The following is an 18,848-nucleotide window of genomic DNA, read 5'->3' as shown; positions in this document are numbered from 1 at the left end:
TCTGCTTTTCTTTATTGATGAAGGACAAGTTAACAATGGCAAATCCACCTTCAAGTGACCCCAGCAAGGTTGCAGGAGCTGAATTTAGAATTTCAGATCTTGCTTTGATGCATGACTGTATACACTTCTCTGTCCATCCATTCATCTTTGTCAGCATGCAGGAAGATTGAAAAGCCATGCCTCTGAGTTTGGCAGACTTACTGTAATTAAAGGTGGTGTGTGTATTTCTTTGTAGAAGGAACAGTTGTTAAGAACCAGAATCATACCAAATGCTGGTGAGAAGGACAAACGAATGTCTTATTAAATAGGAAAGGGTTTTGGGAGCAAATAATAGCATTCTGTGCCCTGTCTTTTAAATCTCACTGGAACTGTTCTGTGTCTTTCTCTCCCCCACCCTCTTAGGTGGCACATCCCTTGATACGCAACCAGCTTGTGAATTACATTTACAACGGATTTTTGGTGCCAGTAATGGCTCCTGCACTCCATAAGGTCAGTGATGTCTGCAAGCATGGCACAAAAGAATAATGGGAAAAAGTATTATGGAAGATCTCCGTATAAAGATACTATCAGGTGTAATAATAATAATAATAATAATAATAATAATAAAAATAAAAACTATTGTATTGTCACTTCCATGCAATTCATTATGTTTCCTAGACAAACTTTCAATCTTTTCATTCCATATACTTTCTTAAGCAACATATTAGTATTTCTGGAAATGTCTAAAATTCTTAAGTGTAATGAAGAACCAAAATGTTCTAGACTCACATATGATCAAAAAAGCAGTGACATATTAGACATTTCATCACGGCAGACATGTTTCCATGAGTATTCTTTTTCCTAAATGAATATTTTTCTAAGGGAAGATGCTCACAAGGAAAATGCTTAGTCAAGAAATATTATGCTAGTCTTAGCAAGGTTGCTGTAGTTTTGTAGTTCCTTATCATATGGGATAGAGTTATTTTCCTAAGTAGAGTTTGGTATCAGTTTTCTAATGCATTAGAGTGCAACTTATGTTACTTGGAAGAAAAAGAATTCATTTTTTCTTTGAATTTTAGGGTTTATCCTTTGCAAAATATGTCACCAGCGTTAGTGAATTATGTATTTACTTTTTTTTTTTGTTAGGCTGCAAAAAGCTATGTTTCCAGCTGTTGCAGACTGTGTCAATTATGTCAGTTCCCCATCCCTGTAAATGTTCAAGGTCAGGTTGGGTGGGACATTGAGCAACCTAGTGTAGTGGAAAGTGTCCCTGCTATTGGAAGAGGAGTTGGAACTCAATGATCTTTGAGGTCCCTTCCAACCCAGGTCATCATATGGTTCTGTGATTTTATGAATTAAGTCTTCATTGCCCTGAAAAAGAACACTCCTTTTGAGGAGAAAATGTAGGAACAGCTAAGAGTAAAAATCCACAAAAAACTTTCAGAAGCAAACAAAAAAATTAGTTTTGTAAGGTCTCCTTATTCTCACAAAGCCTACCAAGCACAAAGCATTGCAGCTGTTCCATTTTCTGGAGGACAGTGAAACACTGTAGGCTGCTTCTTGTTCACAACTTGTTTCAGTAGCACACACAATTCTTCATGGTAAATAGTCACCAAGAAAGTCATAAGCAATGCAGAGTCTTTCCCAATGATTTGGCAGACCTCAAACACTTGGGAATTGGGTGAGGGTTGAAGTAAAATTTGGCTGTGAACCAGATCAAGGCTTTAGTCTGTCCAGAGGTAGTTCACCTCCTTACCTGGCAGTAATTTTTTCTATTCCTGTATCTGGACTTAATCCCTTACCAAGACTGGGAATTAGAAGTGAAAAGCCTAACCAGTTTCAGGTCAAGGTTATGGATAATGAGGGACATATCAGAATGGATTCTAGTCTTAGTGAGTACTACTTTATCTCTGAAGTATTTGAGATTAACCTTAGATTGTTTTGAATACAACCATACCTCTGAAAGCCATTCTTATCAGTCAGTAAATCTCCTGACCTCTTATTGGGTTGATTACTTCCCTGTTGATGTTAAATAATTTAGAGATGGCTGTTGTGATTCCTTTTTTCCTTTGATGAAAAATTTGTTTATATACTCTGAAAGTGGGTGAAATCATATTTCTCTTGAAAGTGGGGATGTTGGCTGCTAACATAGGTGACTTTCATAGCCTAGATCTTTCTTGAATCCTGATATTCTGGTTGGTGCCTTGTTCTTCCAGTAATAAACCTTTCCTCGATTAGCATTAAAATTGACTTCTTCCTAGTTAAAAATTAACTTCTTCTGCATAAACTTGAAATGATTTTAATGGAGAAGATGGATTGCACCATCTAGTGGATCTGATACAAGGCTCTTGCATCGGTGTGACCAAAACTCTGTAGCAAAAGGAATTAAGTAAGTTGAGGCACATTTGACCTCTTCAGTCTTTCTGTCCTGTGCTCCACGTTAATAACAGGAAATAAATATTTTGCCTTCTTACTTTTGGGGCATGTGTCTATGCACTATGATAATTATGCTGCAACAGCTCTTTCATACATTAAAATTATTTCTATTTGTCATTGAAAACATTAATACTAAGGGGAAGACTGGGCTTTGAAAACTGTATCTCCCTTCTGAGGACTTAATGTTGTAATTAACCTTGAGGTTAATAAAAAACTGGAAAGGACTAAGATGAGAGTCCAGATGTTTCATGATAGTTTTTAAAACAGAAGTTCTTTCATTTAGCACAATACTAAATGTATCTTGATTTTTTTTCTTTTGAACCGACTGAAGTTCGTTTGGTATCATAAAGTCTACTTGTGGCTGAAGGTTTTAGTTTTAATTCAGTCATTCAGTTTGGGTTGTTCTGATTCATTCTGACTTGAGTTCAAATACAGTGTGTAATGCAGCATGGTATAAATACCTGATGAGGAAGACAGATCAATGCAAGGTTAAAGGGTGGTAGGAAGAGATGATGATAATTACTGGCACATCTTCCTAAGGTGTTTCTCTAAATCTTATTTCTAGAATTTAACTGGTGTGGAACAGCTACTTCTGATAATTCTTGGTGATAGGACGGAAGGAAGTCAGTCAGGCTGTCAGTCTGTCTAGACCTCATGTAGCATACTGGTCTTAACAACTCACATCTAATCTGGCACTCATAGTCCAATCTTATGTAAAAATTGAAAGGGATATGAGTTTCTGGCTCTGCTTTAGAATGGCTTGGGCAGGCAGACTACTACAAACCTGATCTTTCTGTACTATATTCTAATTTTTCTACAAGAAGTATGTTCTGAGGGAAAAAATTGCTCTGCAGCAAGACACAGACTAGCATCAATTGTTTATGTAAAGACAGTTCCAGTCAAGAATGGGATTGAACTAGGTATCTCCAGAGGTTCCTCCCAACCCTAATTATTCTGTGATTAAGTACTGTGATGTCTTTAATGTATTTTGTCATCAGATCCCCATTCAGCAGTGAGCATGCATTTTCATGATCTTTCTTTTGCTGTTGAAGCTCTTCAGCTTCAACTGGGCTTTGGCTTTCCTCATCCTTTCTCTGCATATTCAGGCACTTTTTCCATAATCCTCTTAGGTCACCTTTCCATGCTTCTGTCTCTTCATGTTTCAGACTTTTTAGGAGCTCTTAATTCATCCAGGCCTCTTACCTCCTTTCCTTGATTTCCTTCACTTCTCCCAACTTAAAACATCTGACTATTAAACAAGACTTTTGGTAAAAGTAGCATTAAAATTTCAGTAAGTAAAATTTCATTCAAAATTGTTTAAAGTTTCACTATGTGGTTCAAAACTTTAAGATATGCTTATGTGTGATCTTGAAATGTTTGTGACATTTATGGAACCATGTAGTAAGCTATGCCTTTTAAAATTTTTTGCATATTGTCTCCCTATAAATACTTACTATGTACACAGTTCACTGTGTGAATGAAACAGTATGCGACTGTTGAGGATGGAGATGTTTCTATGAAAAAGTCCGGGGGTGGGAAGACCAATATATTTTTCCTGGTGTGATTTTTCTGGTTTTATCTTGGGAAGCTAGTATGGAGCTGAAAAAAAGAGTTCTCTAGTTCAGGAAGTTTCAAATTGATCGGGCAAGCTAGCTAGCTTGAAATAACCTGTTTTTCACAGTGAGCTGTGTGCAGGTTATTTTTGTAGCAGATTAACTGTGATGTGCTTAAATAACCCAAACATTCTCAAGCTTATGACTCCCTAACTTCATTTCTCAAAGATAAGTATCCCAAATATAGCATGTTCCAGTAGCCTAATTTATACCTTGTCTGTCCTAGTCTTGTCACTTTGTGTGGGTTATCCCACCTACGTGTGTAATGAGCGATTGACAAGCGTGTTCCTATCTCCAAAGCTGCACATTGCTGAATGGCTAGTCAGAGCCCAGATTTGTATTATGTAGCTGGGCATGTGCGTTAGGTGCCTGTGCTGGAGAGCCCTGCCTTGTCCTTTGGTTATCTGGATGTTATTGTACTTTTTACAGAAGTGTTACCTCCCTTACTTCTGACACAGGAGTTGCTTGAGACATCAAAAAAGTGGTTCATTGAAACTTAGCGAAGCAGGGGCAAAGGCATGTCTTTCTGCAAGGTCAGAAATTCATTTGAAAACAGTGGAATAAATGGTTTGTCTATAAAGATACAGAGCTAAAGAAAATGTTAATTTGGTAGTTTTTTTCCATTGCTTAATTTTTTACCCAAACTGTCTTTTATTCTTTCTGGTGTAAGTGTCTGGGATTTAGAAAAAATTAAGACTATCTTACAGAAAGTGTTCTTAAATTAAGACTAGTTACTTCTGATGGCATGTCAGTTACAACTTGAAATTATACAGCTCTGTATGTTCTTCCTTATATTTTGATACATAGGGAAAAAAATACTCGGGAGAAGGTATGATTCTGTTCAGAGAGTGGTACAGAGCCATACCGTTGGATTCTGTGACATACTTCACTGGCTATTTTCTGCTGCACTTTCAAAGCTAACATTGAGTTCTATCAATAAAATATAAGGTCTTTTGGGGCCAGATAATTCCAGGGTCTAAGTAATCGAAGAAGACTAATTTTCCCCTCAGTTGAAACCTCATTGAAATCCCAGAGTGAATCCAGAATAACCCTGTTGAAGTCATTTTTACTGTTAGAGGCTGTATTGCCTTGTTTTGGTGTCTATGTAGTTGCTAGTAGACTGTGTTTATTTACCTTATTCTTTTAGGTAGTTACAGCACTTCTGTAGAAATATAAGTGAAATCCTTTTCAGAAGATCTTGAATATGTATATATTTTGCAGTCAAAACCATGTGCTAGATAATTAGGAGCCACACTTTGGTATTTTTAAATATTTTGTTTCCTTTGGTACAATTCAGATTGGTTGTATACATCCTTTCACTGTAAACACATGTGATTTCATTTTAGTTTGGTGTTCAAAGAATTTGGTTGACACAGGCAGCTATTCAGACTATCTTGAATGTTTATGTAATTTGTGGTACTTCAATTTACTGAAGAAAGCACTAAAATCTGACAAATTATATGATAAAAGCAAAATTTTAATGTCATCATTTACTCCTCTACTACATGGCATTTAATTGCTAACTATGGTCTAATTATTTTTATACTTGGAAGGCTTGTTTTAATTTGAATATGCTTGGTTTAGTCTGAATAATGGAAAATTGTACCAGCTTTTTGACATAAAATGTTGCTGTTGGCCAAGTGAACAGAATTGCTCTGCAGAGGTGCTGGCACAGTCCTGTCAAATAAGCTCTGTCAAATGGACCTCAAGTCTACTGCACACTAACCCATCTAAAAAAAGCCTCTGACATGGTGTGCTACTGTGATAATTCAATAATGCTTGATGATTACACAGCTCAGCTAGGGGGAAATGACCTGTAAATTATACTCTACAGATTAGAAGGAGCATCTTTATAAATGTCCTACAAGACTGTCAGTTCCCATTTAGGAATAATACCATCCTTCACCTTACTGAAAAGTGTTGGGACAGCTGCTGTAAAAACATGTAAACCAAGTGTCACTGGAAAACTTTGAACAGCCTTGTGCTTTGCAGAAGCCCATTAATAGCTACAAAACTTAATTTTACCAGCTATGGTGTGGATATATGTAAATATGCCTCTCACTGCCTGCTTCAGCCATGCAGTTCAATTGAATTTTAAACTGGTATGAACTGAAGCATTTTATAAATGTAAGCTAAAATAAGCTGAAACAGTTTGGGGGTTCTGGTTCCCCCAGAGGGCAAATATCCTCTGTCCCTGACCCTGCTTGTCCCTCTCATTTGCCAGGACAGCTGTTCATACTTGAAACAATTGAGGTTAAAACTCACCTTTATTTCTGAATATTTTTAATCAGAATAAATTACCTGATCCAATTCATTGTGCAGCATGAACCCTTCTGCCTGTATAAGTAGAAGGCAAGAAGTTGAAAATTAATAGAAGACACTAGAAGTGGTTGGATTTTTTTTATCAGTGAGGTGAACTTACCCAGTTTGAAGCTGCTTGTGGATGGATCTAGAGGATAAGTTCAAATAAGAACAGTTGTGGTCTTTCATGGGCAATATGAAGTCCTTGTAAGAAGGGATATGTGATGGAAAGGAGGAATCATGTAGGCATATTCATGTAAGTGGGCATGAAGCTGTAAATTAGAAAATATATGTGTGATTCCCAAGGGAAAATGGCCAGTAGTAAAGAATCCATGTGATTGGTCTAACACAGTGAGTGTAATATATTAAACTGAGCTTGCCCAGTAATTTGAAGCTCTTTGCTATTACTTGGCAGAGTGACTTGGAAAAGCTGGATCCCTTATCAGTGTTCTGCCTCAGCATCTAATCAGTCATCCGAGGAGGCAAGGAAAGATTTGCTGAAAATTATTACATAATAGAAGGGTATTACATGGCTAAAAGTGGCCTTGTCTTTTCAGTAATCTCCAGTCAAGTATCTCTCTGGCCATGAAGACTCTCAGCTAGTCCTTTTTGTTTCAGTTTACATCTCAAAAAGAGATCTGTAACAGCTGATTTTGTATAGAAAAACATATGGATGAGGCTTTTTAAATTGTATTTTTAGACAGACACTTTATATTGAAAAAAAAATTCAGCAACTTTTAGTTGTTGTGTTTGTGGGTAATCAGAATTAAAATGGTAGAGTAGTGGTCTGATTCATGCAATGGAAATTAATTTCTTTTGTTGTTGTTGGTTTTTTTTTTTAATCCTGTAGTTTTATTTTAAGAGCAGAGATATCCCTGGTCTCTGCCATTAGCAGAAAGGATCTAATTGCTACTGGTGGGTTTCTTTTTTTGCTGTTGAGGAAGTGGTGGATTTTATTATTGCTGAAATACCTTTATGAAAAAGGTATTATCAGAACATAGCTTGAAATTTAATAAAAATTTAATAAAAATTTTATCAAAAACAAACTTGAAATTTAATTGCTTGACGAAGGTTTTTTCTAGAAACCCATGTCTTGATTTTATTAGTCTCCCCCTTTGTTACAGTATTTTTCTTGACATTTGAATTACCAAAGGTGAAGAATTTTCAAATTAGATATAAGATTTTTGTAAGTTTTGGCTTGCTATTTATCATCTTTTCAAAGACGTTCATTTTCGAGGGCTAGTAACTAAAAGCTTACTTGGGGGAAAGATACTGTAATCAATGTTTACAATAACAGTTTTTGTAGAACTGCCTCAGGATTTGACTGTAGTGGACATACTTGACATGGGTAGCACCTCTTTAGTTGTCTGGGAAGGTTTCTTCTTTTGTTGTTTATCTGAGTACTGATTTGAATTTATTAGAGATGATTTCCCTCTTCCCCCAAATCTGTCTCACGAGACATTTGTTTAAGAAGAGACAGCCGGCAGGTAGACTGAATGAAGCTTAATAGCATGGCTTTGGTATCGTAGAAAACAGAAATCTTCAATAATAACTGCACAAATTGAACCAGTCTCACTTTCAACACTCCATGTTTTATGTATGATGCTGTCTGTAGAGAAGGTGTGCAGAGTTAAAGGGATTTTTGCCAGGGCTGGGTTTAGCCTCATCTAACTGATTTCTCCAGCGTCCTTCTCTAGTTAATTGCAAAAAGAGTCAGCTCTCCAGAGGCTCAATCAGAGCAGACTAATGTATTCCACAGAGTAAAAGGAAAATTAGCCTCGTAGAGATAAAATTGGCTCTCTTGAATACTTCTCTAGGTGCTTTGAATCTTCAGATGTTACACTCACCATCAGATATGCTAAAAGGGAGAAGCAAACACAGAGTGCGAGATGGCAAAGTAAGATACGGTAATTGTAAAAGCACAGACATCTGCTTGCTAGGTTAATCGATGTTTTTCCTAAGCTGCTTACCTGCCTTGCATTTAAGTGCCCAACAGCAGTATTTTTGTTTGATTTGCAAGGAAGCAGAAGGTTGGTCTTCTTGCTGGTTTGCAGGGACAAGTTGCACACAAAGGCAGACTCAGAGAACACTAGGGCTTCTAGAACACGATAGCATAAAAATTACTTGTGCAACTTTAATGTGCCTACCTTGAGTGTTGCACAGTGACCCTGCAAAATAGACCCTAGCTTCATTTTTGGAGGAAATTTGGAGGGGTGTTGTAGATAAGGCTGTGTGTTTTCACTGAAAATTGAAAAAGATTCTGACAAATCCATTTAAATCTTGACAAGACTTAGTCATCTTGTCTCTTTCTTGGAAAATGGTTTATCAGATTCACCGATGTTTTTCCCAAGAAGAAATAAAAATTAAATGTGATGTGGTACTCTTCAAAAAACCCCCTCATTAAAAAAAATTAGGATTTAACAAGATTACAAGTAACACCTTTATGAACTATTAGGGCTTCATTAATCATTGGTTGGTTCTTCTAGCTCTGCTTAGTGGTATCAGTAAGGTGTTGGCTATTAAACGTGATTTCATTTTTTGTCTACTGCCCAAGATGTTAGGAGCACTGAACATACTCTCAGAATGTAACATTTCTTTTCTAAGCTGCTCTCCAGCTGGCTTTCTTCTGCTGCTGCTCTTTGTTTCATTCATGATACTCACTTTGAAAAGTGCATGGGTTTCTCTCACTGATAGAAATTGTAGGATGAGTTGTCCAAAGAGTGTGGGTTTTAGAAAAAGGTCATTGCCCTTGTGAGTCTTCTGGCTTTTCTTGCTTTCATGTACAGCTGCAGTATTTGATACATATACATTCTGTCAGCAAACACTGGTGAAACTGACAGCCAAGAAAGTCCTTCCTTTTCCCCAGAAAGGATGAAGAAGTGACATGGAGATGTAAGGATGCATTACTTCTGTCTGGCCTTTCCTTGGCAGAGGGTTTAAACTTGTTCATGAACTGTATGGTGTCATAATGATGTCACTTGATTGATTTCTTTGGCTTTGCTTTTTACCACTCACTGCAATAAAAAAAAAAGCAAAAAAAAAAAAAGGCAAGAAAAGATAGTTCTTAGGACAAAAGACACTAACTTTCGCCAGAAGGCTATTTCTTTTTACACAGCAACTCCCTAAACCTATTCCAAGAAAAACAAGTTTCTGATTGGAGCTGGGCTGCTTCTATTTCCTGATGAAAAATCTGACTGTTGCTACTTCACTAGTGCTTTGTTTCTAATGCCAGAATGAGCTAGTATCCCACTGTATTAATGATGGTGTAGCTGAGTATTAGAATAAAGCCTCGGACTGAGAGTGATTCAATGACCTTAGCTTTAGAGCTTCTCTCTCCATAAGGTCTGCAGGCTGCATACTCCATTCCTATGTTCTGTGTAACCACCCAGAAGCAGCTTGTGATCTTAAATGCTTTAAAGAGAATGTTTGCATCATGACATTACTGTGTACATGGCTAACATGCAGCATAATGGAACAGGGATTTTAATATTTACAGCATGTTACGTAAACGTTGCCCTTCTGAGTATTTTCTAAATCCTCTTAGGTCTAAAGTGACAGCTTTGATTTTTTTTAATAAAATCAGTCTTTTCATTTATCCAGCTAAATTTGGTAAACAAAAGATGTTTAATACTTCCTTTCATATAGACAGATTCTTGTATTTAAGGGTTTATCTTTGTGCACTTAAGCTTATTAGATTCCTGGGTAACTATTTAAAAAATGCTGACTTTGCAAGAGCAATACATGGTGCAGAGGTGGGCTTTGGAATTTTCTGTGCTTTGCCAGTGTGTTCTGTGAATAGATAATCTCCAAGGGATTGCAGAAAGCAGAGCAGCGTGGGTTATGGTATGCAAATGTCACATGGACCATGAATTCTATTTTGATCTACTAACAGTCAGTAGTGAAGATTTTGGGTTGGGCTTTATGTGTGAATATATTTGTATATATACTCCTTTTAAAAATTGAGTAAAATGAGAAATTGTGCTGTGGCAAAATAAAAAGAAGGAAAATCATGACAAAATTCTGGATATCTATGGGAATTTTCTCTTTAAGGCTGCACAACCATGACTGTACTGTGCTTTGATTCTGCTCAGTCATTTATTTTTAATTAAGTGGTAGATGCAGGCATTCACAACATCTGAAAATTCTTCTGAGGGACAACAGAAGTGTGATGCAAAGGAGATGACATGGGCAGAAAGTTGTTGGGGATCTTCTAGCATGATTTGGTCCTTTGATTTTCACTATGTGTGAGATCTGGGGTGTCATGAGGGAGGATGTTTTTCCTGGGGATGCCAGACAGGTAGGAAATGTGTTCAAAATGCTTGCGAGACCAGTTTAAGCGTGAAGACTCAGTGTTTTTGTGGCAGTGTTATGGATGGAGAGCTTTGCTGGATGTGCTGTTGCAGGGGATGGGTGGGTGGATATTTTGTGTGTGCAGTGTGTTTGTGTTTGCAGTATTTGCATTGCTTTTGCTTTCAGGTGACTGTGGAGGAAGTGATGACTACGACTGCATACCTGGATCTCTTCTTGCGCAGTGTTTCGGAGCCAGCCCTCCTCAAGATTTTCCTCCGCTTTATCTTGCTGCACCGACATGAGAATGTTCATATCCTTGATACACTTACCAGCAGAATCAACACACCATTCCGGGTAAGACAAGCAGAAAGGAAGTTCAGGAATTCAGCATGGATGTAGGTTCAATGTTTAAGTGGGAGATTTCATATATTACAGTTGGGTACTTGTTTAGCTAGGAATTTTCTGCCCTCCACCCAATGGTATGATTTCTGCACCCTCTCAATTTTGTGTGCGTGTTTTGACATTTAGCAACCACTATGCAAAGCTAATAAACCTGTGAGGTGGTTTCACATGTGTAGGAAATGGGATAGAGGTAAAGAGAGCTTCTGGAAGTCTGAATCTAGTTGGAAGATAAAAGGTGAATTTGGAAGCATTTTTATTCTGACCAGTGCTGGATTAGTGCTATCATAGATAACTCTCCCTGGGATTTATAAATATACTTTTGGTGAGGAGCATTTCTGATCTTTGTAATTTTGCCAAGCAACAAGCTTTTTCAAGTAGTCTGTCTGGGGAAACAATGGGAGCTCTTTAAGGAAGTCTCCAAATGGATCCCAGTTGTTAACTGTGATCTCACTGATGTATTTCTCAGAATCTACAGTCTGTATTTCTGTAGCATGTTTACTCAACTATGATGTTGCCTGCTTTATTTGATTAAAAGACAGACTTTCTTGCTCAAGTGATGAGGTTGCTGCCTCCTTTTCTTTGCCTTCATTCCCTTGTGCAGTAGGGTTTATCTCAGGTTTGTGCTGAGCCCCTTCTCAGCCTAGTCACAGTGCAGCACAGTGGCTGGAGGGCTGCCTGCCAGAGAGAGTCGTTTCCTCTGCCAGCAGTTGGATCTTCTGGAGGAGAGACTGCTTGTTGCAGTGGACTACTTGAGTGAGCCTGGGTTGACTGGCAACCTTGGCTGACTCTTGGGTGGTGCAGAGCTTCATGGATGAAGCTGAGAATACTGTTTTAGTGCAAGTGAAGCTGAGAATACTGTTTTAGTGCTTAGAATGTGCAGTAATGTTTTAGAGAAGCCAGAAAACCAGCATGTGCATTAAATTTGTGTATTAGGGACAGTAGCTTCATCTGAAAATTGTTTTGAAATATAAGTGCATGCAAATATGGATCTATATGCTGCTGTTAGTGCATCTCTAAGATGGATTAACTCTGAAAACTGAAACAGTTCTGTCAACAAAAATGCAAATGCTGTTGTCTCTGCTGATCATTAATTACTATTCCATAGGCAAACAAGATGGGAATTGTAAATAATTCTGCAGCTCTGAGCAGCTCAGGATCTCAGCCAAAGTGGCTCTGTGATGCTAAAGGAGTTTTCTTCAATATAGCTCAGCCAAGTGCAAACATAGCACAAAAGCTGTGTACTTTACTATTGATGAAAATACTAATTAATAATTCACAGAGTTAAACTTACTTAGAGACAGGTGCCTGAAAGGACTTGTAGAAATACTATCCTCTTTTTTTCTTGAGTCTATTTTAAATCTTATCTTTTTACACAGTACAAAAATAGACTTGGATTTAGTTATTCAGAAGATTCCAGATTTGCAAAGACGAATGATTACTATTTCCCTGTAAACTTAAATTTTTAAATACAAGATAATTTGAGGCAGCAGCAGGTGTTTTTGAAGTTTCATGCCATGAAGAAAAGTTATACTAGACTCCTTGTAAATTTCATAGGAGAAAACCAGGAAATCTGCTTTCCTCTTATGTCCCTCCCCCAGTTAAAACAGACATTTATGCAAGAATCTGACTTCTTCCAAAGGCTTGTTGTGAAGCTCTTCAACCATTCAGCTTCTTAATGTGCAGAACACTATTTCCTTATACCTAAAGCAACAGAAACCTGAAGTGATTTATAACTTTTCTTTCAGAAAAGACCTTTAATTGGTTCAAATTCTATGTCACAGGTAAAAACTAAAATTCTATATTGGAAGTTACATGGTTCAGTTCATGCTAAGTCAACTTAAATTAATAAATTTGAATAATGTTTAAGACTGATTTTTAAAATAGCTTATTTGAAGAAAAATTCTGTTTAGGATTGTATTTTGTTAAAATGCAACACATTACATGTATAGCTCTAGACAACTTGAAAAAAAAAATCTCATGGGATGCTGACTAAATGAAGTGTCATTCTAAGAGTGTCTTATAAATCATGATGTTCTGGCAGAGGCATTTTGTAATGTAGTATGCAGGGAAGATTGGAAAGATAAAATTTCCAGATCAAAAGCTGACAATGTTTATCATTTTCCAGCTCTGTGTCGTCTCCTTGGCGTTGTTCAGAACGCTCATTGGCTTGCATTGTGAAGATGTGATGTTAGAGCTAGTTTTAAGGTAAAGCCCAAACTCTTTTTCCCATTTTTCATGCTAACTCTGGGACACACTGTCTGTCTCTGTGGATGCAGAGCTGGGTGGGAGTTCTCCAAGAGAGCAGAAATCCAAGTAACTACAGAGATAAGAATATTTATGGTTCCGACAAAAGTCTACCAGATCTGACGAAGTTTGATTTACATCCTGAGATCTCCAGAGCAAGAGATTTTTCTTGTGATTTATTTCTATGAAAGTGAGAGAAGCTAAGAATATATTTATCACCTCCAAAGTCCTTATTCCCTGCTTTTAAATGCATAATTCTTCCCTCCTGCCTGTTTTCTCTAGTGTTTTATGCACTGTGATACAGACCTGTATACTGTTTGCAGCTCCTACCCTTCTTGTTTTCCACCTCTTCCTTCTTGTTTTCCACCTCTTTGATTCCTCACTCGATGAGAATTCTTCATGTTCCTGCACTGTTGTAGGTAGATTAAGTGATGTACTAAATGCAGTGATAATTTTTGGTTTTAATTTGTGATTTTATACATTGCTTCAAAATACTCATAATTTGGATATGTTTATTAGATGAGGACTGGTTATTTATTTGGAAATATTGGTGTAACTGATTTGGGCTTTTAGCATTGCAGATCACATGAATATTCCAGGTACTGTCTGTCCCTCCACACACAGGCATAAAGGTGAAATTCCCTATAGATCTGGCAGTGGTGCCTGGGAATACTGCTAGGATCTCTGTGAGCACAAGTACATCACCACACTAGCAATAGAGTGCTGTGGTTGATCCTTTTGTTTATTTAGGGAATCCTTTAGAATTTATTGGCATTTTAAATGGCAGATCATTGGTGCAGTTAACACTGAGGCTCTTATGAAAGTGCCTTTAAAAAGTAAAACCAAAGTTCTCTAAAGAAGTTCAACATGAGACTGTGCTTTCTCTGTTTCTTACCTTCCTCTAGTTTCTTCCTTCTGCCTAAGAGCTCAGCCTTGATCTACTGCAGTAAAATGCTTGGATGACCCTTCCCTCCTTTTTTTTTTCTGGCTTCTTGCCTGGCAAACTGCCTCTCTCTGGATTTCCCAGGAAAACAAATAAATTGAGAATTCTGAGACAGAATGCATTCATAGCCAGACCAAACAATTCTGCCAGCCTTTGACACCTGCCTGTTCCACACTTCCTCCATACTTTCTTACAACAGGTTTGCTTCGTCCTCCAAAGGATTTCCTGTTCTGATGCAACTGTCTCCTTATTATTGCTGTTTTTTGAGAAGGCTGGAAGGTGGGAAGGGAATTCTGTGTGTTGCTGCTTTCTCTGACATGAAAGGATAAGTGATGCTGGGCACTGCTGTTTCAGGTATCTGATCCCCTGCAACCACATGATGCTGAGCCAGCGGCGGGCTGTGAAAGAGAGAGACTGTTACTCTGTGTCTGCTGCAAAACTGCTGGCCCTGACACCTCTCTGCTGCTCCACTGGAATCACTTTGACACTTGAAAGCCAAGGAAAAGACTATATTCTCTGGACAAAACCAGCACAAACTAAAGGTAATTGGTGCTCAGGGGAAGATGAAATAATTAATTGAGTTTGATTTGGTAGCACCATATGGGAGGAATCGTGAAGGAATAGAAGGGGAAGGAAATGTGGTGGGCAACAATAAACTGGGCAAGCCTGGAGTAGAAAGTTTGTTTAATTCCTTCCATATGTCCAGGTCTATCGAAACCTTGTTTTAACAGCTATCCAGCTTGAATATGCATTCATGACAATAGTGTACTGATGCACGGCAACAACTCTGGCTGCTTCAGTGTGGTTGCTGCATTAAGATTTGAATGCAGGCTACTCTCACAGAAATCTTGAGTTACAGCTCTGTCTTTGTGATAGGAAGAAGTTGTGTGTTTATGAGCCAATCTCACTTGTTGTGCTTTGGTCCTCCTTCCTTATTGGATTGTTAGGGTTAAAGACTCTCCCTGCAACATCTTAGTGGATGCCTTGCTGGAGAAAATTTGATGCACTGCTCTTGATACGAGTCATCTTCTTTATTTCCAGATCCTGATAGATGCTCTTCTGAATCTGTTTGCATTGTGGAATATGGAAGAGCTGTGGACATCAGCTACTTGCAGTACCTGGGGGAAGCTCAAGAAGCCATCATCCAGTGCATGAAAGATTGTAAGGTTTGGTCTGCCTTGTATGATGGAGTAAACCCTGATCCAGACACCTTTATCCAGACGCTTGCAGAGGAGAACAGTGCGGATGTGGAGCACCCCATGTTTCGGCTCCAGCAAAGGACACCTAGCGTGTGTAGCTCTGCTCGAGCAACTCCATTCAGTGAGAAGATGCAGCTGGAGCTAGAATGGGATGATAGCTATGACACAGGGATTTCTCCTGGTTCTAATGTGAGCTCACCACAACCGTATGATGATCTGGGAAGCACAGAAATGCAGCCACCTGCAGAGCCGCCAAAACACATTCAGGAAATGAAAAAAAACGCCATTATGCTCATCAAAGGCTCTTACATAGAGGAGTCAGACTTTCAGGATGATGTTATGGTTTACAGGTTATGTGCCCAGAAGGATACTCAAGATGATGACAGCTCCAAGGAGAAAGCTTTAAATGTAGCCAGAGAACACAAGGTACAGAGCCAGACCGTAGTCAATGGGTCTCTTGCAAAGACCCAGCTGGAAATGGGCTTGGATGAGCACAGTAAGAGAAATTCAAGCTCAGCTAAAGGTGTAATGAGAGAACAAATAAAACAGAAAATTACTGAGATTGATCCGCAGCCAGACTTAAAGATTTCTTCTCAGGAGGCAGATTGTAACTTAAGTGTAAAACTGCTGAGCACAGATGGTGAGGATTTCATTGCACAGTATGACAGAATTATTAAGGAACTGGTTCCAAACAGTGCAAGCATGGAGGAGCAGAAGTTGGATGCTCCTGATCCTGTCTCTCCAGCAGAAGACGACGAGGACTTTGAGAATTTCTCAGCAGATACCCCTTCTGCAGAGAGCATATCATCTCCCTTTGGACCAAAGGAGGATGTCTCTCCCAAGCACTCTCCAAGGAGCCAGAGTGCTCCGTTTACAGGTGGAATGTCCTGTTAATTACATACATAACAAATATAAGAAGGCATCATGATTAAAGGGGGCCAAATGAGATCACACTGTGTGGCACACAATACAAGCATAGAGCAAGGAAGAGTCCTGACGCTCAACAGGGTATAGCCTACATAGCTGAAACCACTCCAAGGAGAGTGAGAGATCCAATGTGAAAATACAGCAGAGTCATCAGTGTGGTGAAAGCAAATGGTAGTGTTTCAGGGTTTTTCCCTTGGTAATTGTTTAGGACATTGAGCAGGGGTTATGTTGTTTGTGTGTTAGAGCTGTCTCACACCTGAGGAAGCTTTTTCAGTTGAAAGGTGTTCAGAGTAGCTATTTTAATATATAGAGCCCAGGTAAATAATTTGTTTTCTGGCAGCTTTCACCTCTGATGAGATGGATGCAACATCACAGAGCCATTTTTCCTCTCTCTGCTATTCCACGTTGTAGCAGAAGGTGTCAGCACTGGTGCCGTGTCTGTACGTGCCTGTCTCCCTGCTCTGCCCTGACATCCTGTTCTCCAGTGTCAGGCCTGCCCTTGCTGTTGGCATGCCTTTCTGTCTAGTGCCAGGCAGCAATTTAAGATTGCTCTCTGCTGACTGTCCAAGCTATTCAGGAATGGCATTACTACTGGAGGTCAGAGTGGGCTTTTGATCTGTATTTGTGCAGCTCCTTGCACTACAGGCTCCTGGTCTTTAATTAGGTCTCCTGGATACCAGAGTAATGCAAATAATAAAAAATAATCATGTACAAGGTTTCCTCACCCAACAAAAAACCTCTATAAGATGGCTTCTCATTCATTTGGAGGTGGAAAATGTGTGTTCATTGAAAAGCAGCCCTTTCATGTCAGCTGTGGCCAGAATGCTTGGCACTGTTTCTCAATTGAAAAATCCAGTCTGTTTTTCAACTAATTTGCTATTTTTGCTGTGGTGGCTATTTCCTTGTACCAGAAGCTAATTGTATCCAAATCTTTGTTTCATATTATCTTCTGTCAAATGTAGCTCAAAAATGTTCTCTCTGCCTCTCATCCTTCGTCTAGTCCCTCTCCATTTGTTCATTTTCAAAAACCCACCCCTCACCCAAACCCATGAGAACCTCAGAACTGAGGAAAATGAAGACAAAAAGCTAAACACAATAAGCCTAGATGTTTGCTACCCATCTACAGTGTGTTTTAGACTCCTTACCTGGCTTTAATGGAGATCTAAGTGATTCCATGTAAGGAGGTACTTGCAACAACACCTTGGAAATGTTAAAATTGCAGGGCCTTTCAAAGATAGCAGCCTGGCCTAATGGAAGGTATTCCTGCCCAGGGCAGGGAGCTTGGAACTAGAGGGTCTTTGAGGTCCCTTCTGACCCAAATTCTATGATTCTGTGTCTAATTTGGGATGCTGTGTTATGTTTGTAGACATTTGATAAAGTTTTTAGGTTGCTTTACTGTTTTGGGATGGCATTAAGGGATGAGGCCTCTCTTGGACAGAAGCTTCCCACAGCCAGTCAGTGTCAGCAATGCAAAGATGATCCCTTCAGGCCTGTGGATCTGTGAAGAAAATGCTCTCTCAGTGTTTTATATCCATGGTAAAAGCATGTCATCTCTATTTTCACTTGTTCAGGAACAGGAATTTGTATTTTGTTTCCTCCTTCTCCATATATCAGTGCTTGACTTCATGGCCATGAAAGGAGTAATTTTTTGACTTCTCATCTAGTTACCCTGTTTCTTACAAGGCTTCTAAACTCTGCTTACATCCTCTGAGTCTCATTTCAGTAAATTATTGGGAGTGAAAGTCATGCTATCACTTTTTTAAAAAAAATTTATGTATTTGGTAACTTCCCTTGCAGCTTCAGCTTTACCTACTCAGCTTTGAAGTGTTACCTAGAGAAGAGAAACAGTGACACATCTTAGCTCCTTCTGCCATCCCTTTTGATACAGTAGAGCTCCCTTCAGGAGCTCTGTGAAAATGTCACCATGAGCAGGATAGGTTATGTTGGGACAGAAGAAACTGTATCTCAGCAAAAGTGTTTGGGGCTGTCTGCTCGACTGGATGCTCGGGCTCTGATGGCTGTGGTGGTGGCTGAAAGGCAGCAGCCACATGAAGCCTTGCCAGCACTGGCCCTCCCACCTTTCCTGTGCCAGCATTAGCCTTGAGAGATGAGTCTGGAAGGAGTGCTGCCTTTGTGCTCACAGTTGCTGTAAAGCATGATGGATTCCAGCCTTTAGTGGAGCTCTGTTAAGTGAAATGGCAGCAGGGGCACCCCTCATTTGATCCTTCCTGTTCCTCTGGGCCAGAGGTGCCTTAGCCTCTGCTGCAGTTTCCAGCAGGGACATTGAACTGGGCTGTGTCTGTGCCCAGCCAGCTCCAATGGCAGCCATGTGCAAGCTGAGGGGAGCTGGAATGCTGTTGGGTTATGGCCACCTGCTTGACCCTAGAAATGCCCATGGCATGTGTCTTTTGCCAGGTTTGAGGGTGGGATATTCAAAGATAACAGTGCTGATCATTCTTCTGCATGGTTTTCCTAGCTCTTATGCAACTGAAACACTGTGGTGGGACTGTGGGT

General features: G+C 39.1%; 1 protein-coding gene across 1 annotated transcript in view; it reads left to right on the top strand.

Moving 5' to 3' along the window:
• FHIP1A (FHF complex subunit HOOK interacting protein 1A) overlaps window positions 1-18,848 on the top strand; it is a 45,060-nt gene that overhangs the window by 19,476 nt on the left and 6,736 nt on the right. Inside the window, exons 5-9 of the mRNA XM_058803899.1 lie at window positions 403-489; window positions 10,806-10,973; window positions 13,147-13,226; window positions 14,563-14,750; window positions 15,250-16,284. Coding sequence (XP_058659882.1) covers window positions 403-489; window positions 10,806-10,973; window positions 13,147-13,226; window positions 14,563-14,750; window positions 15,250-16,284 — 1,558 coding nt within the window. The remainder of the gene's footprint in view (window positions 1-402; window positions 490-10,805; window positions 10,974-13,146; window positions 13,227-14,562; window positions 14,751-15,249; window positions 16,285-18,848) is intronic.

Source organism: Ammospiza caudacuta, chromosome 4 (genome assembly GCF_027887145.1).
Source record: "Ammospiza caudacuta isolate bAmmCau1 chromosome 4, bAmmCau1.pri, whole genome shotgun sequence".
NCBI lineage: Eukaryota > Metazoa > Chordata > Aves > Passeriformes > Passerellidae > Ammospiza > Ammospiza caudacuta.
Note: the sequence above shows the minus strand (reverse complement) of the source record. Positions and strands in the feature narration are given on the sequence as shown.